Source organism: Sceloporus occidentalis, unplaced genomic scaffold, assembly GCF_023333645.1.
Source record: "Sceloporus occidentalis isolate IW3139 unplaced genomic scaffold, rSceOcc1.0.p SCAF_5, whole genome shotgun sequence".
NCBI classification, from domain to species: Eukaryota; Metazoa; Chordata; class Lepidosauria; order Squamata; family Phrynosomatidae; genus Sceloporus; species Sceloporus occidentalis.
Window position 1 is genome coordinate 41,278,631 of NW_028316985.1, and position 21,638 is coordinate 41,300,268.

General features: G+C 41.2%; 1 protein-coding gene across 6 annotated transcripts in view; it reads right to left on the reverse strand.

Annotated features, from left to right (window-relative positions):
- Positions 1-21,638, reverse strand: part of LOC149312058 (anoctamin-4) — a 186,539-nt gene that overhangs the window by 101,373 nt on the left and 63,528 nt on the right. For all 6 annotated transcript variants that reach the window (XR_016281224.1, XM_089523859.1, XM_089523858.1 and 3 more), the window contains 2 exons: positions 11,142-11,278; positions 7,307-7,465 (listed from right to left, as the gene is read on the reverse strand). Coding sequence is in view for 5 of the 6 variants with exons in the window: in XM_089523859.1 (XP_089379985.1) it covers positions 7,307-7,465; positions 11,142-11,278 (296 nt within the window). In the remaining variant the exon portion in view is untranslated. The remainder of the gene's footprint in view (positions 1-7,306; positions 7,466-11,141; positions 11,279-21,638) is intronic.

The window sequence follows — 21,638 nt, forward strand, 5'->3', positions numbered from 1 at the left end:
TGCATTACTGAGACCTGGCTTGGGCCTAAGGGGAAGCTGTGTGGGCTCAGGCCCTACCTGCCGGGTACTCAGTGAAGGACCAGACCAGGTTAGGTGGGCGGGGGGGGGGGGGTGTTGCCTTGGTCCATAAGAACACCTTGCCTCTATCCAGGAACCATGTCCGACAAACTTCCTTTATCGAGTGTATTTACCTGACCCTGAAGGCCAAGGACAGCTTAGGGATTCTGTTGGTCTATCGGCCACCCCGTGCGCTAACAGACTCCCTGACCGAGCTGACACAGCTGGTCTCGGAGCTGGTGCTGGAATCCCCCAGGCTTCTGGGCCTGGGGAACCTCAACATCCCCTTCACGGCCAACTATGTTCCATCAGGTGCGGCTCGGGAATTCATGGATACCATGACAGCCATGGGACTGTCACAACTGGTCTCGGAGCCGATGCATTCTGTGGGTAATACACTTGATATGGTTTTTTGTTCGGACATGGAAATTCCGTGGGCGGAAATAACTAATATTTCCGCCCTGTCATGGACGGATCATTTCCTGGTGGAGGCAAAAATCAAGGCATCTACCCAGATTCCTCCTGGGGGTGGCGGACCTATTAGAATGGTCCACCCTCGAAGGCTGATGGAACCCAAAAGGTTCCAGGAAGACCTAGAGGGCTATATGGTTGGAAATGACGGCGATTCTGTTGAGGCCCTGACTAACACCTGGGATGCTGATCTCTCCAGGGCTATACACTGTATCGCTCCCAAGGGCCCTCTCAGACCTGCTTCCAAAAGGAAGCCCTGGTACAAGGAAGATCTCCGGGCAAGGAAGTGGGTGCTGCGACGGCTAGAGCGCGACTGGCGTCAACACCAGCGCTTAGCCGACAAGGCTCTCCTAGACCGTCTTTTGAAGGACTATGGAGAGGCGATAGGTGCAACAAAGAACTCGTTCTATGGTGCACGTATCATGTCCGCGGAGTCGTGTCCAGCAGAACTGTTCAGGGTAGTGAGGGAGCTTACCCGGCTCCCTCCTGCCCGAACCCTATTCTTGAACCATCTAAAGCCTGCTGTGACCAATTTAACAACTTCTTCGCGGATAAAACCTCTCGGCTAAGGGAAGGTCTTGATGCTAGTATCAGAGCAGATACGAGAGTAGAGGTTCCCAGAGCCTCCGTGGACTGGATTAGACTGGATCACTTTGAGTCTGTCGGTACCGAGGATGTGGACAAGATCCTTAGAAGTGTTAGGAAAACGACTTGCTCCCTCAATCCCTGCCCCTCATGGCTAGCGGCTCAGGGGGGTACGGCAATAACTTCAATGTTGCACCGTATCATTAACACATCACTGAGGGATGGGCAATTTCCATCTAGCTTGAAACTGGCCATCGTAAAACCTTTGCTAAAAAAGCCCTCCCTCGACCCCCTGATGCATAATAATTATCGGCCAGTATCGCTGTTGCCATTTTTGGGAAAGGTGATCGAGAGGGCGGTTGCAATCCAGCTTCAATCGATCTTGGATGAAACGGATTATCTAGACCCATTTCAAACCGGTTTTCGGGCAGGCTACGGGGTTGAGACTGCCATGGTCTCCCTGGCTGATGATCTCCGTCTGGGCATGGACAGGGGTAGCGTGTCCCTGTTAGTGCTCTTAGACATCTCAGCGGCTTTCGATACCATAGACCATGGTATCCTTCTGGAGCGCCTGGAAGAGTTGGGAATCAGGGGCACTGCGCTTCAGTGGTTCCGTTCCTACCTCTCCGGGAGGTTCCAGATGGTGCAGCTGGGGGACGTGTGCTCCGACAAGAGGGCGCTTAAATCTGGTGTCCCTCAAGGAGCCATTCTGTCCCCCATGCTCTTTAACATTTACATGAAACCGCTGGGCGAGATCATCCGGAGGCATGGGGCGCGGGGTTATCAGTACGCTGATGACACCCAAATAGTCTTCTCTATGTCTCCAACTGATGCAGTGACCAAGGTTGGCATCTCTCCTCTCGTGGAATGCTTGGAATCGGTAATGGGCTGGATGAGGGAAAACAGACTCAGCCTGAATCCAGAGAAAACGGAAGTACTTGTGATAGGTTCTCCTGGCCCAGGGATGGCGGTGTTTCCACCTGTCCTGAATGGGATCACGCTTCCTGTGAAGGACTCAGTACGCAGTCTGGGGGTGCTCCTTGACTCGTCGCTCCACCTTACATCTCAGATGGATGCGACGGTCAGGAGCACCTGTTATCAGCTTCGGTTGATACGCCAGCTGCGTCCCTACCTGGGCCGGGGGGACCTTGAAACAGTAGTACATGCTCTGGTAACCTCTCGTTTGGACTTCTGCAATGCGCTCTACATGGGGCAACCCTTGTACCATACCCGGAAGCTGCAATTGGAACAGAATATGGCGGCAAGACTGGTCACTGGTACATCCAGGGCCAGTCATATAACACCGGTCCTTAAGAACCTTCATTGGCTGCCTATTCGCTTCCGGGTGCAATACAAGGTGTTGGTTATCACCTATAAAGCCCTAAATGGCTTGGGCCCAGGGTACTTAGAGGACCGCATCTCCCCATACAATCCGCCCCGCACACTCAGATCTGCAGGGAAGCATTTGTTGAAGGTTCCAGAGGCCAGATTAGTCACCATCTCTCAGAAGGCTTTTTCCATCTCAGCCCCTAAACTCTGGAACTCGCTTCCCGATGAGCTCTGCTTGGCCACCTCCTTAGACCGCTTCAAGAAGGGTTTGAAAACACACCTTTTCGAGCAGGCATACCCTGACTCCTGACTCCTATAGACCTCCCCTTCTCCTCCAGACAGCATTGTTACACTGTCATGAGTTTTTAATTGTATTTTATAGTTGTTGTAGTAGCTGATGGTTTTAATGTTATTGTTGTTATGTTATTGTACGTAATATATGATGTGAACCGCTTTGATTTTTTTAAGAAAAGCGGTATATAAATAAAAATTTTAGGATTTTTTAGGATAAGCTCGTCCTCTTTAGGCAATACCTTGTTTCAGTTCTCTTAAAACCAAAGAGATTTGTGCATTCAAGTGTGTATATTTAACATAATAGAATTCAATGGAATTTAAAAGGATTATTGTATGTAGATTTCTTTTTCAGAAATAGTAAGATATGGAACTGTGAATGGAACCTTTGATTTCTTTTGTGTCCCATTTATAGATTAATCTCTGGAAGAGTTAAAATAAATGGTCAATCCCTAACTCATTTCTCTGTGTTGGTGTTCATGTGACTCCTTAAAAGCCAGTCAGTTAAGTGCATAAAGTTACATTTGAAAAGGCTCTTACACGGATGTAATTCTCTAAATTGTTCCCAGTTTGCCCTGATCATTCATCATATTGATTTCTCTCCCATTTCCTCCCAGCCACATTTTGCAAATCACCTTTTCATTTACAAGCCAAAAACAGTTATGAACAAAGGATACAGGTAAAACCACTTCCTCCTTTTTGAATGTATTTAGGCTATACTCACAGCAAGGACTCTCAGAGAACTGCCTCAAGCAACAGCACTATGATTGGTGCTGTTGCCATGCCAGCAGTACCTTGAAGCCAGATCTTGAGAAACTTATTTTTTGGACTACAGCTCCCAGACGCCAGTCACAAATCAACATGTGCAGTTTCACATGTTAAACCCATCTAAATCATGGCAGCATTATGACTTTGTGAATAAAATTGAATTTCCTTCTTATGTCTTGTTGCTAATCACATTTCCTTGTGTAAAAGTGCAGTACTGCTTTAGAAAAGCAAAATAAAAATCAATAAAATGAGCATCTGTAAATATATATACAATTCTGGCTAGCCATCCCCTATTAAACTTGGCCTCAATCCTATTGTTGGTCCCGACTAGAATAAAGCCTTTGAATCGGTGTGATCTACCTTTGTGTTGATTAACCATTAAACAATACATTCTATTTGGGACTAACATACAGTATTCCAGTGCTGTGTGTACATCTGAGTAAACAGAAATAAAGGAAGGAAGGAAGGAAGGAAGGAAGGAAGGAAGGAAGGAAGAAGTAGTGAGGAGTATCAGCACTAGGGGGCCAAGCCAATTTGCCACGGCTCTCACTACTTGCCACTCTTCACGTTTGGATCCCCTGAACTAACTTTGTTCCCAAATTTACCTGCATCATATATCAGCCTAGTTTGCTGCAAAACTCAGGGGAAGTAGCAACAAGTTGAAGAAGCCAGAAGTTTTCTACAGGTTAATTTGACTGTGGGTATGGTTGCCAATTGAGGATTATTCCTAGGTGCTAAGATATCAGAGCCAAAACCTGAGACCTAAAGATGACTCCTTGTGATGTCACAGGCCTCGGTGGTGGTGATATTACAAGCGACATTCCCATGTAAACATGACACATTAAGAATCAACCACAGTTGCACAGAGTATACCACTCAGTTAAAAAACCCCACCAAGTTTAAGTAATGAGGCCCCGCCATTTGGGCGAAAAATGGCGGCGCCCAGAGGTGAAGTCTTGCGCGACCACAGAAAAGGTCGCACGAGACTTCGGCCTCCAGGAGGCCCGCTGTGGCCACCGGAGCCCTCGAACAGGGCTTTGACGGCGGCAGCGGGCCTCTGAGAGGCCTGATGCCGTCGCTGGGGTCCTCCAGGAGGGCTCTGGTGGCGGCAGCGGGCCTCTGGGAGGCCCGTTGCCGTCGCTGGTGCCCTCCATGAAGGCCCCGGCGGCGGCAGGGGGCCTCTGGGAGGCCCGTTGCCGTTGCTGGCACCCTCCAAGAGGGCTCCGGCGGCGGCAGGGGGCCTCTGGGAGGCTGGTTGCCTTCCCTGGGGCCCTCCAAGAAGGCCCCGGCAATGGCAAAAGGGCCTCCCAGAGGCCCGCTGCCGCCACCAGAGCCCTCTTGGAGGGCTCCAGCGACGGAAAAAGGACCGGCAAAGAGGAGGAGGCCTCCAGTGCTGGCGGCCCCCACCGGCTTTTTTGCTGGCCTCTGACGGGGCCTGGGGCCCCGACAGGGGCCAGCAAAGAGGGGGAGGCCACTAGCGCTGGCGGCCCCCACCAGCTTTTTTGCCGGCCTCTGATGGGGCCTGGGGCCCCGTCAGGGGCCGGCAAAGATGGGGAGGCCTGGCCCCCGGAGGGTGGAAGCTCCGCCCCCGGCATGCGGCTCCGCCCCCGGAGGGTGGAAGCTCCCCCCCGGCTTTGGCTCCCCAGTCGCCTGAGGGACAGCAACCCAGCCCCCGGCTCAAAAAGGTTGCCTACCCCTGATGTAGGGAGAGAGGTTGGAAAAAGTTAAAAAAGAAAGACCTGTAAGAAAGTACTTAACAGGCAAAATGGAATCAGAAGGAAATTTTGTCTCTTTGACTGTGTGCAAATTACAATATTAGAAAGATGCATGTATGCTATGCTGCATAATTTGTCAGTATGTTCCAGATTTATTGTTTGTCCATGTAAATCAAAAAGTGAATGGTATTACTTGACAATATCCATGGAATAAATTAAAAACGCATTTCATGTTGTGTTAAACAAGGTACTTTGAATGACCCTGTAATCTCTTAATCCAGCTACTACAAAATAAGAATAACCCAGTACCTATGTGCCAGTGTGACATAATCCATTCTACTATTTAACATATAAGGATTAGCAAATTCAAAATCTTCTAAAAAAAGCCACATCACTCCCTCTTGCTTGAATTACTCTATTCATCTGATTAATATTTTAAATTTCTGTTGACTAATTTGGTGTTTGGAGACACAAAACTCTTATCAATAATGCCCTGGAAGAAATCGCTCACACATACTGTAGTCACATGCCACAACTGAAATGTACAAAGGAACAACACGTTGATCAACAAGGTTGTCTGTTTATGTATTCAGATACAGATTACACAGGGATTCTTCAAAATACACAGAACACTTGAGTCACACAGATCTTATTTGTGTATAGTGTATAGGCATGTAGGATCTGTTGAGAACAATTGAATAATGTATGGAAAGATGGACAGCTTTGCTCTTAACTCTACATTTCTATTGTCTGAAAAGGATGGTTCTCTAATGTTATTATGGAAAATATATATTTCCCATCATAGGGCACATTCACACTTACAATTTTGTACTGAGGAGATCCAGGGTTTCCTTGGCGATACCATCCTGAATCAATTGGACTCATAGTTCTCACTATGTTTGCCACAATCCATTTTTTATTGCCCGTTCACACTTGTGGTCTGAACGGGCCCTTCCCCCCTCTGTGAGTCAGAACTGAAAGGCTCTAGGAGGCAGGTGGTCTGTGGGAGGGCTCCTTGTTGTTGTGTGCCTTTAAGTCATTTCCAACTTGGGCAACGAACCTATCATGGATTTTTCTTGGCATGCTTCTTTAGAGGGGGTTTGCCATTGCCACTTTCTGAGGCTGAGGGAGTGGGACTTGCCCTAGGTCACCCACTGGGTTTACATGGCTGAGTCAGGATTCAAACCCTCGTCTCCAGAGTTGTAGCTTAATGCTCACACCACTGCACCACACTATCTTTCTGAAGGAGGAAGACCTGGGGGAGGAGGAAGAGGAAAGAGTTTGCAGTGGCAGTGGTGGTTGGGGGACAGGAGGAAGAGGAGGAAGACCAAGGGGAGGAAGAGGAAAGAGGAAACAGTTTGTATAATCCCGATCGATCTGGTAGTGCATTCTCACTACCGAAGATCAGGATTGTTGTAGGACTCAAAAAAAGGAGCGGTAAGGGACCTGCTGCCAAATGTACCAGGTTAAATGGGCATTCTTGTGCCTGCCCAGCAAACTGCACCAAGTACAGTTGGTGACAATATGAACTCCAATGAAATAATACAGCTTCCACACTGGGTTATTTCATAGTGTGAATGTGCCCATAGAAAGAGAGTCTTGTCTCACCACTGGAGACTTCTGATGTCAATGTACATGTACATTCAGTACATGTAAGAGTCAATTAAGAAAAAACCAATTAAGGAAAATCAACACATGAAAGCTGATTGCCAATAATGGGCAGAGGGTAGAGAGTGAACCATTCCTGGGAAGCAACTAAGGGGCTGCATATGAAACTTATTTGTACTATTCATGGTGTACATTCACAAAATACATTAGCTGCAAGGCAGTTACAGATTACAATGGCATTACAAGTGGGTATGCCAATTGGAAAATTTAGATTCTAAAATCCAGAGCTAACATGCCTAACAATTTGTTGAATATTACTGAAGAGAAATGCAAACATTTCACATCTTATCTTCTGTATCAATACATGTCCCTCTTAAAATAATTTTGTGTTAGGAACTTTCACTAGCAAATGATAACCTATTTGCATAGCACCTAGGAGCAGATTTGGATTCTGAAAATGCTTTATCAAGAAGAACTCCTACCTCTTTCTCCATTTGAAGACCTTCTGCTCTGATATTTCGTTCAAACACTTCTCTCTTCTCAGTTTGTGGGTTGGATTTTCTGTACACCAAGATGTAGTCAATCCGACATTTTCCATCCCTAAAATACAGCCCACTGGATTGATTTTTCTCTGGTATTCCCTGTGAAGAGGGGGAGAAATGGTCAAAAACTGTCATGTATTATACTCTATGGTAGGGGTGGGAATCATGTGGTCCACCAGATGTTGTTGGACAGATGTTGTTGGATAGACAAACTAAAGGAAGAATTTTGCATCAAAACCTTATTGGTTTCTTTGTTCTCAAGCCTTTCCCTCTTCCATGTGTTCTTACTGTTAATAGTATCTGCCCTGTTTATGTGAGAGATTATTAACAACAGTATGACTAAGTAAAAAGCTATACTTCCTTCCTATATGATATTTAAATCAGTTATAGTTTGGCTCATTTTGCAACAGCAGAACAGCTAGCTAAAAAAGAGACTAGAAGAACCATTACTGTTTTTAGAGAAGACTAGAAAAAATCATTACTAGAAGAACCAGCATATACTGTACTGTATATAATAATAATAATAATAATAATAATAATAATAATAATAAAAGTTTATTTATATTTCACAAAGACCATGATCTCAAGCTGAGAGCATGTATCACAAGCAGGTGATGAAAAAGAAAACTTGCTGGCTAAGGAAAATATACAAAGGAGGCAATTTTTGCTTTGCTTGTGCCAATAATACTTACCTTACAGACATTTCCTTGAATATGGCCAACTATCTTCTATTATTAAATTTACCAGTAACTATGCAGCAGTATGCAGTTCCTTCATATTTCCATTCACTGAGCACCTGAAATAAACCTTAAGGCCACAGATGTGGTTTGTTAGAACTGGACAAAGCAGGTGCCTTCCCAGGTAATTCCAAAAGCCTTTTTTGGTGATGAAGCCAATTACTTTTCCATAGAAAAAAAAAAATCCCCTAACACCCAGAACTACCAGCACTATGACATCTTCACTAGCACCTTCAACCAGCTGAGAACATTCAAAAGAAAAGGGGGACAGACCAATCTTTTGACAACTTGTGTTTTAGTTTGATACAGGCACAATTACCTGGGAAGGCATGTGCTTTGTCCAGCTCCAACAAACCACATTCCTTTGCATCAGAGATAGGAATTTTTTTGTTGGATTTCAACTCCCATCAGTTCTAGTCAGCAGTCGGTGGTGAGAGATTATGGTAGGTGTAAGCAACTTTAGTGGGTTCATGGCCTAATTTTCTGCATTAGGAGAACAAAAACTACCAAAAATGCCAAATAATGGGGGCAAGGGAGCTCCAAAAGTGGACAGAAGTCTATTTCTGGTTTTGAAAATTAGGTTTTCTTTAAGATAGTGCAGGCAGGGGCACTGCAATGTATTTTTTAAATGAATTGATACTCCTGGAGGCTTCCAAGAGAGATAAGGCACCCTTTTTAGCATATTTAACCCAAGTATGGATTATGGGAGTTGCAGCCCAACAATACTTTAGAGATCTGTATGATCCTTATTCCTGCACGAATCTCAACAATACACTTCAGGCCCTTTCCTCTTCCTTAAGGTATTATCTTTTGTTACCTTTATAATGATCAGTATTTTCACCACAGAAGATGTAGAGCTGATGTCCCTGTTTACTTGCCTAGCCATGTGCAGGGAACAAAAAGGTGTTCTGAACAGCTGTGTAGTCCTAATTATGTTATGATGAATGAAAGCTTTTACTGTGTGTGAATGCACTTTCCCAAACCAAACCTCCCACCCATAATTCCAGGTAGAAAGATTATCTTAGAGAAAATGATAGTGAAGACAGCCACCATGAGGAAAGTTACCATTCCGTGTGTGTGTGTGTGTGTGTGTGTGTGTGTGTGTGTAGGAGTGATGGCTGGAAGTAGCAATTCAATGGGGAAATTCCATCAAAGTCTTTGACTTTGAGGGGAGGAAGAAATGCTGTAAAATGTTGTAGGAAACAAGTAGGAATGTACAGAAGCTGTACAAATTAGCTAATTAACCCAGTGGGTTTGATCAGAGCTTGGAAGGTTGTGTTTCAAAACTAACATTAAGTTATTATTTCAAGGAGTAGGTTGCCAACAGATTTCATTTTTATTTATTTATTCAAAGCATTCATTTATCATTTCTCAACCCACCAGGGCTGCCAAGGTGATGACACAATTGATAAAAACACATTTAAAACTTTAAATAAGTAACCAAAAGCAGTCCGCTTTAAACAAATAGTTCTAAAACCAAACAGTTTAATAAACAGCTGGAGCAGTCATTCCTAATTGTAAGAGCCAAACACCATGTGAAACATCATGGACTTTGCTGTCCTTCAGATGTAGTTGCCAACAATTATCCTTAAAAATATTTTTAAATGACTTCTCTATGATTTCTCAAGAAAAATCGTTGTTCTAAATAGTTGTTCTTATTTTTGTAAAATCATCCCGAATGCTGGACTATGATACAAAACAGTCTTCTCCCATCTCTACCCCTCTTGCTGTTCCAAGACCCAGCATAAGGCACAGTCAGGTCTCATTCCTCCAGCAGCCAGTATAAGTCATCACTTGGACTACTTTTCTTACATCGTTTAGTCGGGCCATATTACAATAATTGTAAAAAAACTAAAAGTATTGTAGTTGCAACATAAAAGGAATGACGTTATATCTTATTAAGTTACAAATGTAATGTCATGTTGGTATATCTTTGTTATTGGGGGAAAATAATGAAAGCAACTAGCTCTAACAAGTATTAGTTACTTCCAATCCTTAAGTTTGACTAGGATGACAAAAAAAAAAAAAGCCTCTGCCAATCACATTTCAATTTTTTTAAAACAAACAATACATGTCATTCCTCCTCATTTGACAAGGAGCTGTTCCTTTTCATCTGCAGCAATTTCCTAAAAAGCAATTGACTATAAAGAAAAATAAGAAGCCGAATCCTCTCATTTTACTGCTACATACAGTTCAAGGTAGAAGAACTCAGTTTTTTTCTCTCCTGGAAAAATGTCATACTTTGATATTACAATTCAGCACCTTGGATAGCATCTCTAAAGTAGCTTCAGAGAGTACTGACAAAAAGACTTGTACCAGTGGAATAGCACCATTGGAGCCAGCCCTTTATTTCCATGATCACAGTTTATTGATCAGCACCTGCCCATTCAAATAACAAACCTCATTTGCCACTCCATGCACTGTGTATGTTAGACATAAGAGTTTGATCAGTGTATTGTGGGCCCTCCACATTCACTGGGGTCAGATGCACATGACTCCAGTGAAACAGCAAATAAAAATCACTATAGTTTTACCTGAGAGGACACCTATCTAGGAAACTTTAGGTCCTCCAGCATAACTCTATGGCCAACATCTAGCAGATGTTGACCACAGAATCATGCTGGAGGACCAACAAATGCCTAGAGAAGTGTTTTCTCTAGTAATCTCTAAGTCCTCCAGCACAACTCCATGGTCAGTTTCCAGCAGATGTATGCTGGAGGACGCAGAGGTTCCTAGAGAGAACATATTAATCAAATTGGCAAATAACCAAATCCGCAAAAGTCAAAGTGGCAAATGTGGAGGGCTAACTGTATCTGTTTTATTTTAGATCAGCAATCATAAGCTATGACATTTAGAATTTCTTTCCCACTATCTGTAGATTAATGAAAGAATAGTGGGGGCGTTTTGAATTTTGCAACTGTGACTAACAATCCATTTTAAAGATGTGAAGAACTCACTCGTGCAAAACTCAGACACAATTTAAAACATCATTATTAGTGTCCCACAAAAAATGTATACTGTACATATATGGTGCTTACCTCTCCCACTGCCTCCAGTCTGCTAGTATCATCTGACATACTGGTCAAGTTACCATGGTGAAGCAAAGAATCATCATCTTTGGAAGGGCTGCTTATGCCTTCTAATTCGTCAAAGAAAATATTGACATCCTTGGCTACTAAAATAAGCAAAAAAAGAAGTTAAAATTTGACATTTTTCACAAAAAATATTGGCACTGGGCATAAAAAGAAAATGATACCATTTGATTATTTTGTCAATTCTGTGCATTCTGTGATGGTACATTTGGCCCTCCACATTTGTGGCTTTTGAATAACCTTCAAAATCAATACCAATGATTTTAAAATGGCATACTTGTCTGTACAATGATGGCATTATGTATATATAGACTGGGGATGTGTGTGTATACCTGTATAAACATTACAGTTTCAAGGGAGTAGTGATTGATTTGCTCATTCTTCTTCGCTTTAACTGATTATGTTTCCAGTCCTTGGTATCGAAGAGTAACTACATAGCTTCTTAACCTCTAGCAGGAATTTGGCTCTGAGGTATTCATCTTTATAACAATCCTTATATCATTCAGAATAGTTTAGAGAGATTTGGCCCCACACACTTTTTATGCTCTATGAGACAGAAGCCTACTTTAAATAATAATTGTACTGAGAACCAAAGCGCCACCTCCAGATTCTCTTTTTTGGGTAATAACCATTTACATTTAAACAGATCTTTCCTATTGACATTGTTTCAGAGATACAACAATAGCATCTCAATATTTTTTTTAAAAAAATCATTAAAAAAAGACAATCCAGAAGGAAACAACAGTTAATATTTGAAGATCAATATAGTGTAGTAAGCATTATTACCAAGCATTCCATGTATTGTATAGTATGGGAATAGTAAAAAGGTTAGCCAACAGTACCAAGGAGGCAAACGAGGGGAGCAGTTGCCTTCCAGATCACCATCTTCTTTATAAGCAATTAATTAAGAAAAATATGTCAGTGGGTAAAACGCAACACAGTATTAGGAACATAGTGTATAAACAAGATAGCAATAGCAAGTACAGTGGGCCCTCCCCTTACAAGGGGGATCTATTCTGGACCTCCCTGCATAAGGGAAAATCCGCATATGCTTGTGCCCCATAGGATACAATGGGGTGTGTGCCTGCGGCGACACAGCAATGTGCGCACCATAAGCACGTGCGCCATTGTTTACATTGTTGCATGGCTTCCGCATAAGCAGAAGCCATGTACTGTATAGTGCACCTGGGTATGGCGCAGGCACACTGTACATTTCTATACCACTTATCAGTGCATGTAAGCATTCCCTAAGCAGTTTACAAAATGTAAGCCAATTGCCCCCAATAATCTGGGTACTCATTTTAGTGACTTTGGAAGGATGCAAGCCTGAGTTGAGCTTGAGCCCCTTGGCTGGTATTGATCTCGCAACCTTATGGTTTGAGTGAGTCACTGCAGTACAGGCAATTAACCACTGCGCCACCAGTGACCAGATGTTTCTATTCATAATAGGTGAGTTAAATGACAGACACCCTAAACAGATGGGCCAAAAGAAGCAGTTTCCGGCTGCTTCAGGGGTCATGGTGTTCAGATGAGGAATGCCCCCGAAGTAGCTGGATGCCACTTCAAGGCCATCAAAAGTGACCTGAAGCTGCTGGGAAAAGGAGTGGATTTAATCTGCTCCTGGCTGAAGCCCATTTGGGACCTTTGAAAGCAAGCCATACAGTTGCTGTGGTACCATGCTGATCATGGCCAGAGGCCTCTCCTTGCTTCCCATCTGCTTCGGGCCACTGTGATCATTCCTGTTTAAAATTAGCTGAAAATCCCTAAACTGTTTAGTGTGACATAATTCTATAACATCTGGACATGTATATAATAGTATTTTAGGTATTTTTATTATGTATTTTTATTTTGTTCATAAATGCTCCATGGAATAATTTCTTAAAATTAAAAGTGTACACTCAAATAATTTTCTGGTTAGTTTATATTATGTAAAATTGAGCCACACATCCTGTGATTCTTGATTGTCGCCTTTTCAGGCTTGTCAGGTCACTATTTTATTGTGACAGACAAGCCTGAAAACTGTAATTCCCTAGGAGGGTATGCATTTTAGTTTGACAACTCACTTTGGCCATGTAGTTCACAGTCCCAAGCCTTCAGAAGTTTTCTTATTGGTGCATCCCCTGTCCCTGCGTCCTTGTTCTTACATACAAAGCAGTTTTGGTCCACTTTTACCTTTCTTTCGGGGTGTTCTCACTTAAGATTTGAAACGGTTTAAGATAGTACGGGTTTAATAAAACCGAATCAAGAAAACACTGTTCTTATCCCGCTTTCAGAACCGCTTTTTTTATCGTGCCCATCTGGCAATTTAAATCGATGTATTTACCTTCAAGCGTTCCTACTTGGCATGAAATCGGTGTTTAAATAAATCGGTTTTTTTCCTCCATACCTTATTTGGAGCTGTCAATCAATAGTACGTCATTATGACGTAGGCTTAAACCGGATTATTTGGAAGCGATTTATCTTTTGGCATCGTTTCCATTTCATTGACCGTTTGTAAAACGAAGTATTTTTGGCGGTTTTTTTAAAAAATTGGACCAATCAGGGCGCTTAATTGATCAAACGTCATAAGCGCTGCTCGCCTTATATACATTTCCCTCCCACTGGTACCTGGTTTACCTTTGCTCGGGATCTCAGCAATCATGGATCGTCGTCAGAAATTTGAGTATATGTTTTCATTGATCCCATTGCTTATTGACAACCTCTTGGTCCAATGCGGAGCTGTTTTGACATTGTGTGACAGCGGGGAGCATGCTGAAGAAATGAGAAGTTATATTTTATTATTGGATGAAATCCTTTTTTTATTTCGGCAAGGCGCCCAGAACTGCTTTCAACCGATGGCTAGGAGGTGGTGGATATACCCCAAGACTGATGTTCACTGGAACGTGTATGCTAGAACTGTCTGGTCTGACTGTAATTGGAAGCAGTATTTCAGAATGCCACGCGCGGTTTTCAAAATGATTGCTGACGAGCTGCGTCCCCATCTTTCCCGGCAAAACACAAGGTTCCGCAAGGCAGTTCCTGTAGAAAAGCAAATTGCCATGGCCATATTTTACCTGGCCCATGGTGGCTCATATGCCACAGTTGGAACTTTTTTCGGTGTGGGAAAGTCAACAGCATACAAGGCTATCATTGAGGTGTTCCTGTGTATGGAAATGGTTCTACTGCGGAGGGCTGTCTATCTAGGAGACTATAGAAAGGTTTGTCTATCTATCTATCTATCTATCTATCTACCTATCTATCTATCTAGAAGACTGCCATTGCCTCAGCTAGTCTGTAAATGTCTCAGCTAGTATCTCCACCTTCCTGCCTTCCTGTCGTTTTTTCTGTTTATCCATCCATATATCTATCTATCCATCTATCTATCTATCTATCTATCTATCTATCTATCTATCTATCTACCTGCTTAAAAATTTAAATTTAGATCATCTACAGCATGTGCTGTGCTTATTATATTACTAATGTTATTTTTCTGGTCTATTATGCAATCACAGAATATGTCTGGCTTTGCAGCCCTGGGGTTCCCTCAGGTGATTGGAGCAATTTAAGGATGCCACAATCTATCTATCTATCTATCTATCTATCTATCTATCTATCTATCTAAAAGACTGCCATTGCCTCAGCTAGTCTGTAAATGTCTCAGCTAGTATCTCCACCTTCCTGCCTTCCTGTCGTTTTTTCTGTTTATCCATCCATATATCTATCTATCTAGTCATCTATCTATCTATCTACCTGCTTAAAAATTTAAATTTAGATCATCTACAGCATGTGCTGTGCTTATTATATTACTAATGTTATTTTTCTGGTCTATTTTGCAATCACAGAATATGTCTGGCTTTGCAGCCCTGGGGTTCCCTCAGGTGATTGGAGCAATTTAAGGATGCCACAATCTATCTATCTATCTATCTATCTATCTATCTATCTATCTATCTATCTAAAAGACTGCCATTGCCTCAGCTAGTCTGTAAATGTCTCAGCTAGTATCTCCACCTTCCTGCCTTCCTGTCGTTTTTTCTGTTTATCCATCCATATATCTATCTATCTATTCATCTATCTATCTATCTACCTGCTTAAAAATTTAAATTTAGATCATCTACAGCATGTGCTGTGCTTATTATATTACTAATGTTATTTTTCTGGTCTATTTTGCAATCACAGAATATGTCTGGCTTTGCAGCCCTGCGGTTCCCTCAGGTGATTGGAGCAATTTAAGGATGCCACAATCTATCTATCTATCTATCTATCTATCTATCTATCTATCTAAAAGACTGCCATTGCCTCAGCTAGTCTGTAAATGTCTCAGCTAGTATCTCCACCTTCCTGCCTTCCTGTCGTTTTTTCTGTTTATCCATCCATATATCTATCTATCTATTCATCTATCTATCTATCTACCTGCTTAAAAATTTAAATTTAGATCATCTACAGCATGTGCTGTGCTTATTATATTACTAATGTTATTTTTCTGGTCTATTTTGCAATCACAGAATATGTCTGGCTTTGCAGCCCTGGGGTTCCCTCAGGTGATTGGAGCAATTTAAGGATGCCACAATCTATCTATCTATCTATCTATCTATCTATCTATCTATCTATCTAAAAGACTGCCATTGCCTCAGCTAGTCTGTAAATGTCTCAGCTAGTATCTCCACCTTCCTGCCTTCCTGTCGTTTTTTCTGTTTATCCATCCATATATCTATCTATCTAGTCATCTATCTATCTATCTACCTGCTTAAAAATTTAAATTTAGATCATCTACAGCATGTGCTGTGCTTATTATATTACTAATGTTATTTTTCTGGTCTATTATGCAATCACAGAATATGTCTGGCTTTGCAGCCCTGGGGTTCCCTCAGGTGATTGGAGCAATTTAAGGATGCCACAATCTATCTATCTATCTATCTATCTATCTATCTATCTATCTATCTATCTATCTATCTACCTATCTATCTATCTAGAAGACTGCCATTGCCTCAGCTAGTCTGTAAATGTCTCAGCTAGTATCTCCACCTTCCTGCCTTCCTGTCGTTTTTTCTGTTTATCCATCCATACATCTATCTATCTATCCATCTATCTATCTATCTACCTGCTTAAAAATTTAAATTTAGATCATCTACAGCATGTGCTGTGCTTATTATATTACTAATGTTATTTTTCTGGTCTATTTTGCAATCACAGAATATGTCTGGCTTTGAAGCGCTGGGGTTCCCTCAGGTGATTGGAGCAATTGACGGATGCCACATGACGATCAAGGCACCTGCTCACGAGGGACCGCAGTACATAAATCGGAAACAGCAACACTCCATGATTCTACAGGCAACATGTGATCACACTGGAAGATTTATTGATCTGTTCTGTGGACATGCAGGAACAAATCACGACAGTCATGTCCTGCAGGAATCCCCTATTTACCACGCATTAAAGGCTGGACTGTATGTCCAAGGTTCTCCGACTTTGACAATTAAAGGTCAACAGGTCGGGCCGCTTCTTTTGGGCGATGGTGGATATCCCATAAAGCCTTTCTTGCTCATTCCGTTTAAGATCGGGCATAGCAGGAGGGAGGGAGTTTATAATAAGAGACTATCTCGAGCGAGAATCGTGGTTGAAAGAGCATTTGGGCGTTTGAAATCTAGATTTCAAGCACTGCTTAAAGGTCTAGACCTGTCTCTTGAAAATTTACCTTCTGCCATTTTAACTTGCTGTATTCTGCATAACATCATAGAGAGCAATGGAGATGTTCTACTGGGACATAACACTTCTCCTGAGACATATGTCATTGATCCTACTACTTATTTGACTGATCAACAGGAAAGGGAAAAGGGGGAGAGGATTAGAGATGCCTTTGTGGAGTATTTTAATTCATAACATCATACAAAGTGTTACAAAACTTTCATTACAGTTTAATTAAACAAAAAACCATTTTGTGCGCTGTCCATGATAATCATCCTCGTATAGTGCTTCTTCATATATTGCTGGTAAAAGTAATGTAATGCTTATAATCTCAAGTTGTATGAAGAGTTACATACCTTACATTTTAATTTACTCAAGCAAAACAATACTTCCGTTGTTGTCTATGACAATTTCCTGGAATAGTGCATTTCCACATATTTTTGGTTTGGAAAATAAAGTTATGTTCGCAATTGCAAGTTGTGTAACTTCCATTGAACTACACATTTGATTGCAGCAGTGGATTGATTACAATCCCAACATTGCGTGAGTAGCTCAGGACCAGTGTTAGTTGTTATGTCTAGGTCCCTTTGGGGGCCTTAATCTCATGGAGTCCCTTTAAAAGAACTATTTTTCCGGTCCCATCACTCAGTGAATTGTCAATGAACTATATTTCCCAAACACACTCTGATATTTGCTTGGAAGAGAGATCTAGTTTCCTTTCTTGCTAAACAAGAGCAATCCCTTGCTTAATTAAAGGCACGTGTACAGGAGCAAAGAGATAGCATATTCTTCTTATAAGAAAGAGTAAATGTTAAATAAATAATAAAGAATAGGAAGTTATCACTGATGCCAGGCCTCCTAGCCTTGCTGGTCAGAAAACAAAGTTACACAGATATTCTTATCAAACAAGCTACAGATGAACATAACCTAAACTACCTAGAATTACTGACTAACACTGTTCGTGGGCTACTCACACAATGATGCGATTTGGATTCTGGAGTTATTGGAACAAGGGAAGTGGCTCGTTGCCATCTCTACCTTCATTCCTGATTCTGTGGGACATGTCAACATATATCTATTCAACATACCTACCCATGAATGCACACACTGACAGCATTACCTCTATGCAAAGCAAATTTTTACATATGTCTACCAGAGGTGGTAGATTTCACTGTGGCAAAGTGTGTATGATTTGTGGAGCACTTTGCATAGTGCTCACACTAACAGCACTATGCATGTTGTCTAACTTGATTGAACTTCATATTTATTTTCAGCTGTTACACATTGCAGTACGAGTTAACAACACTTTCTCACTTTGAGACCACATGTATATGTCAACATTAATCTATTAAACCACCCACCCATCCATGCTTGCAGACCACCTCTCCTCTCCTTTCAAACGCATCATGTCCCTCGCGGCAAAGCCAGAGAGCGCCGCGCTTTGCTATTGGCTACACTCACTCTTCTGTGTTGGAATGCAACGGGTCTGGTCGCTTAATCTCTTAAGGGATGAAGCGCCTCAGACACAGTGCATTGTACTTTCAAGATCCCAGCCTTGAAATCCAGCATACAAGTTTGCACCATTACAATATGTGTTTTATTACTATCTTCATATTCTGCAATTTCAAGAGCCTTTATAATCTGTTTTGCAGCAATTAATTCTCGAAGTAGGAGCACCAACATCATAACAATTCTATCCTCCCAGCCAGCGCTGCAAGGCTAAGTTGCCCCATTACACATTAAGTATTACCTTTTCTAGGCTACCTCCTGCTGTTTCCCCTGGGGAGTATATAAGGGCCTGTTCCCAGGGTCTGGACTTGTGGGTAGAGAAGATGGCGGCTGTAGGAGTGAAGCGTTTTATGTATTGGAGGACAGAGGAGGTTGAGATAATGCTGGGTATCCTTAGGGAGACCCCGCAAGTGGTCCCTCAGTTGATGCAGTCCACTCCGAGGAAAAATATACATTTTTTTCGGCGAGTGGCTGCGGGGCTGAGGGCAAGGGGAGGCTATGTGCGGGACGCGCACATGGCCAGGAGAAAATTTAAATATTTGAAAGGGGCATTTTATGCCCTTATTGACCGCTTTGGACCTGACCCTCCACCATCGGAGCTCCAGAAATTCCCTCAGTTTATGAAGATGAGGGAATTATGGGATATCGCTGGGAGACCTCATCCGAGGGAGAGATTCCCTGCAGGTAATTGATTTACTAATATTTACAGTTACATAATAATAATTTATAACTTATTCAACATTGAAGTAGGATTTGAAATTTAATTTTATTACCACAGCTAAATTAATTTCTTGTACTTAAATTTACACTGATGTATAGCTGCAGGTCATATAAAAATTGTATTGGATCAATAATTTATATAAAAATACGTTAATAAATCTTTTTTTAAAATGGAATATGCATTACATATTCAAATGATTTAAGGTCATCTTCTTGATATTATTACTATTATTTTTATTATTAATAATGTAAATTATTAATAATTAATTATTACAGTACAGATTTATTAATGTTTATAATAATTCCATGAATTGAGACGCGAACATCAATCCCAAAAAAAAATTTTTGCAATGCAGGGAGAAATGCATCTCCACCTCCTCCTAGAGCTGAAGAGGAAATGTCTGAGGGAGGCTTGGGTAAGTTGTCCTTCTGTATAACATTTTAAATTTACAAATAATCAAACATTTAAATCCTACAGTATAAATTATAAACATAACATAATATACTTTACTTTCACTAATAACAGTCAGCAATTTTTCAATTTTTTAAGAAATTTAACATTTAAATATATTATAATGTATTTTAGAGTGTATTGTAATGTTATATATGTTATTGTTATTTACATTGCCTGTACCAAATATTAATCTAGTAATCATACTTACCATTTTAATTAATAACTGTTACATAGCATGCATTATGTATATCAAAAATTATGAAGTTCTTTAATTTAGATCAAACTCATGATTATCATTTCTATGTAGATATGATTGATGAGCAGCAGCAACCTTCTCCAGCCCCATCATCCATTCCTCCTTTGGAGGATGATAATGGTATGTTTTTAATGTTTAGTAATTGTTTAGTAAAATAGTAACTATTTAACTTTAATTTTGATTATATTACACATGTAGGCATCATAGGATCACCTTACAGTACTATTGTTATTTCATATCCTACCCTTCTCGATAAAGGTCATATTAGGGCCAACATGATTTTATTCACTTGAAAAATGCCTGTGGCAGAGATTGCAAGAATAAACACTTAACCCATTAACAATTGCTGAAATGTCATGACTCCTGACCTTTGCAGGCTAACCTATTCAGTGGACAATGGTAACCATTGCTTTTTGATACTTCTCCACAATGATTCATTGTGCTATGAATATATGCCATTGCAAAATGTAATAAACATAGCACATTATACATCAACATTAGTCACATTGTTTCCATTGTTCACCACTTGCTTTCTGATTATCCATTATGGCAATGGATTCCAGCAAGCATGCTTTTGTCATCTCATTGCTTCCAGAGTGAGGAATGTATTCATTGGCCACTAATTGGGCAAAAATATCCTTTGTCAAATGCTGATACTACCAACCTTCCAAAACTGCAGTGGCTTAAATATCACGATTAACAAAGGGCAGCATGACCTCTTGCATGACTTCCAGAATGTCCTCTATTTCAATTTAGCTAGTCAGACATCTGCCAATGTAGTTACTATGTGTGGGTTTAATCAAAACATGGTATGATTTTTCCAGATTTGCAGAGAAGGGTTGCTGAGGTGGAGACGCAGGTTTCCAGCCCAGGAATTAGTAGTGAGTATTTATCTACCAATAATATTGATGAATTAAACATTGCTGATAATAATTAAGTACACTAACTGTAATATCATTGCCACAGACATGTCTTTGGAGCAAAGAGTAAGGGCTCTGGAACAACATGTAGCACTCTTGCCATCCCCTGAAACTTGTACGTATTGTTTACAAATAGCCATTATTGCATGTATAATTCCACATGATGGCTAGGCGAGTAATTAATTGTTTATTTTGTTCTGTTCTCCATAGTCAGAAAGTTGCAGGAGGAGGTTGAAAGCTTGAAGACCTTGCTTGCTGCCCACACTCTGGCCACTATGGCAAAATGAAGTTTGAAATCTGTATATGTTATTATTAGGTTGTTGTTTTGTTGTTTGGTTATGATGTTAAATTAGTTTGTTAGTATTTACTGTTGTTTATAGGGTTTATGGTTTGCAAAGTTATTTCACTTACAAAACAGTGATCACTTTTTTAAGTGTTCACATTGACAGCACTACCTATATGCCCAGACAATGTGGAAAAGAGGAGATGCACTCTACCAGAGGTATTATTTATGTTGTTCTTTTTCAAGCTGTGCCAAACTCTGGTCAGGACATGCCACAGGCCCTGTTTCCACAGCAAGGTGTCTTCTACAAAAAGTTAGCACTTTGTTAGGTCTTTACGTTGACTTGCACTACCTATATTCCCAGACAATGTGGAAAAGAGGAGATGCACTCTACCAGAGGTATTATTTATGTTGTTCTTTTTCAAGCTGTGCCAAACTCTGGTCAGGACATGCCACAGGCCCTGTTTCCACAGCAAGGTGTCTTCTACAAAAAGTTTGCACTTTGTTAGGTCTTTACGTTTACCGCACTTCCTATATGCCCAGATAATCTGGTACAGTCTACTGAAGGCAGTGCAGACACCTTGTTTCCAGAACAAGGCTGTAGTGACTAATTTTGCTATGAACCAAAGAACTGTAAGCA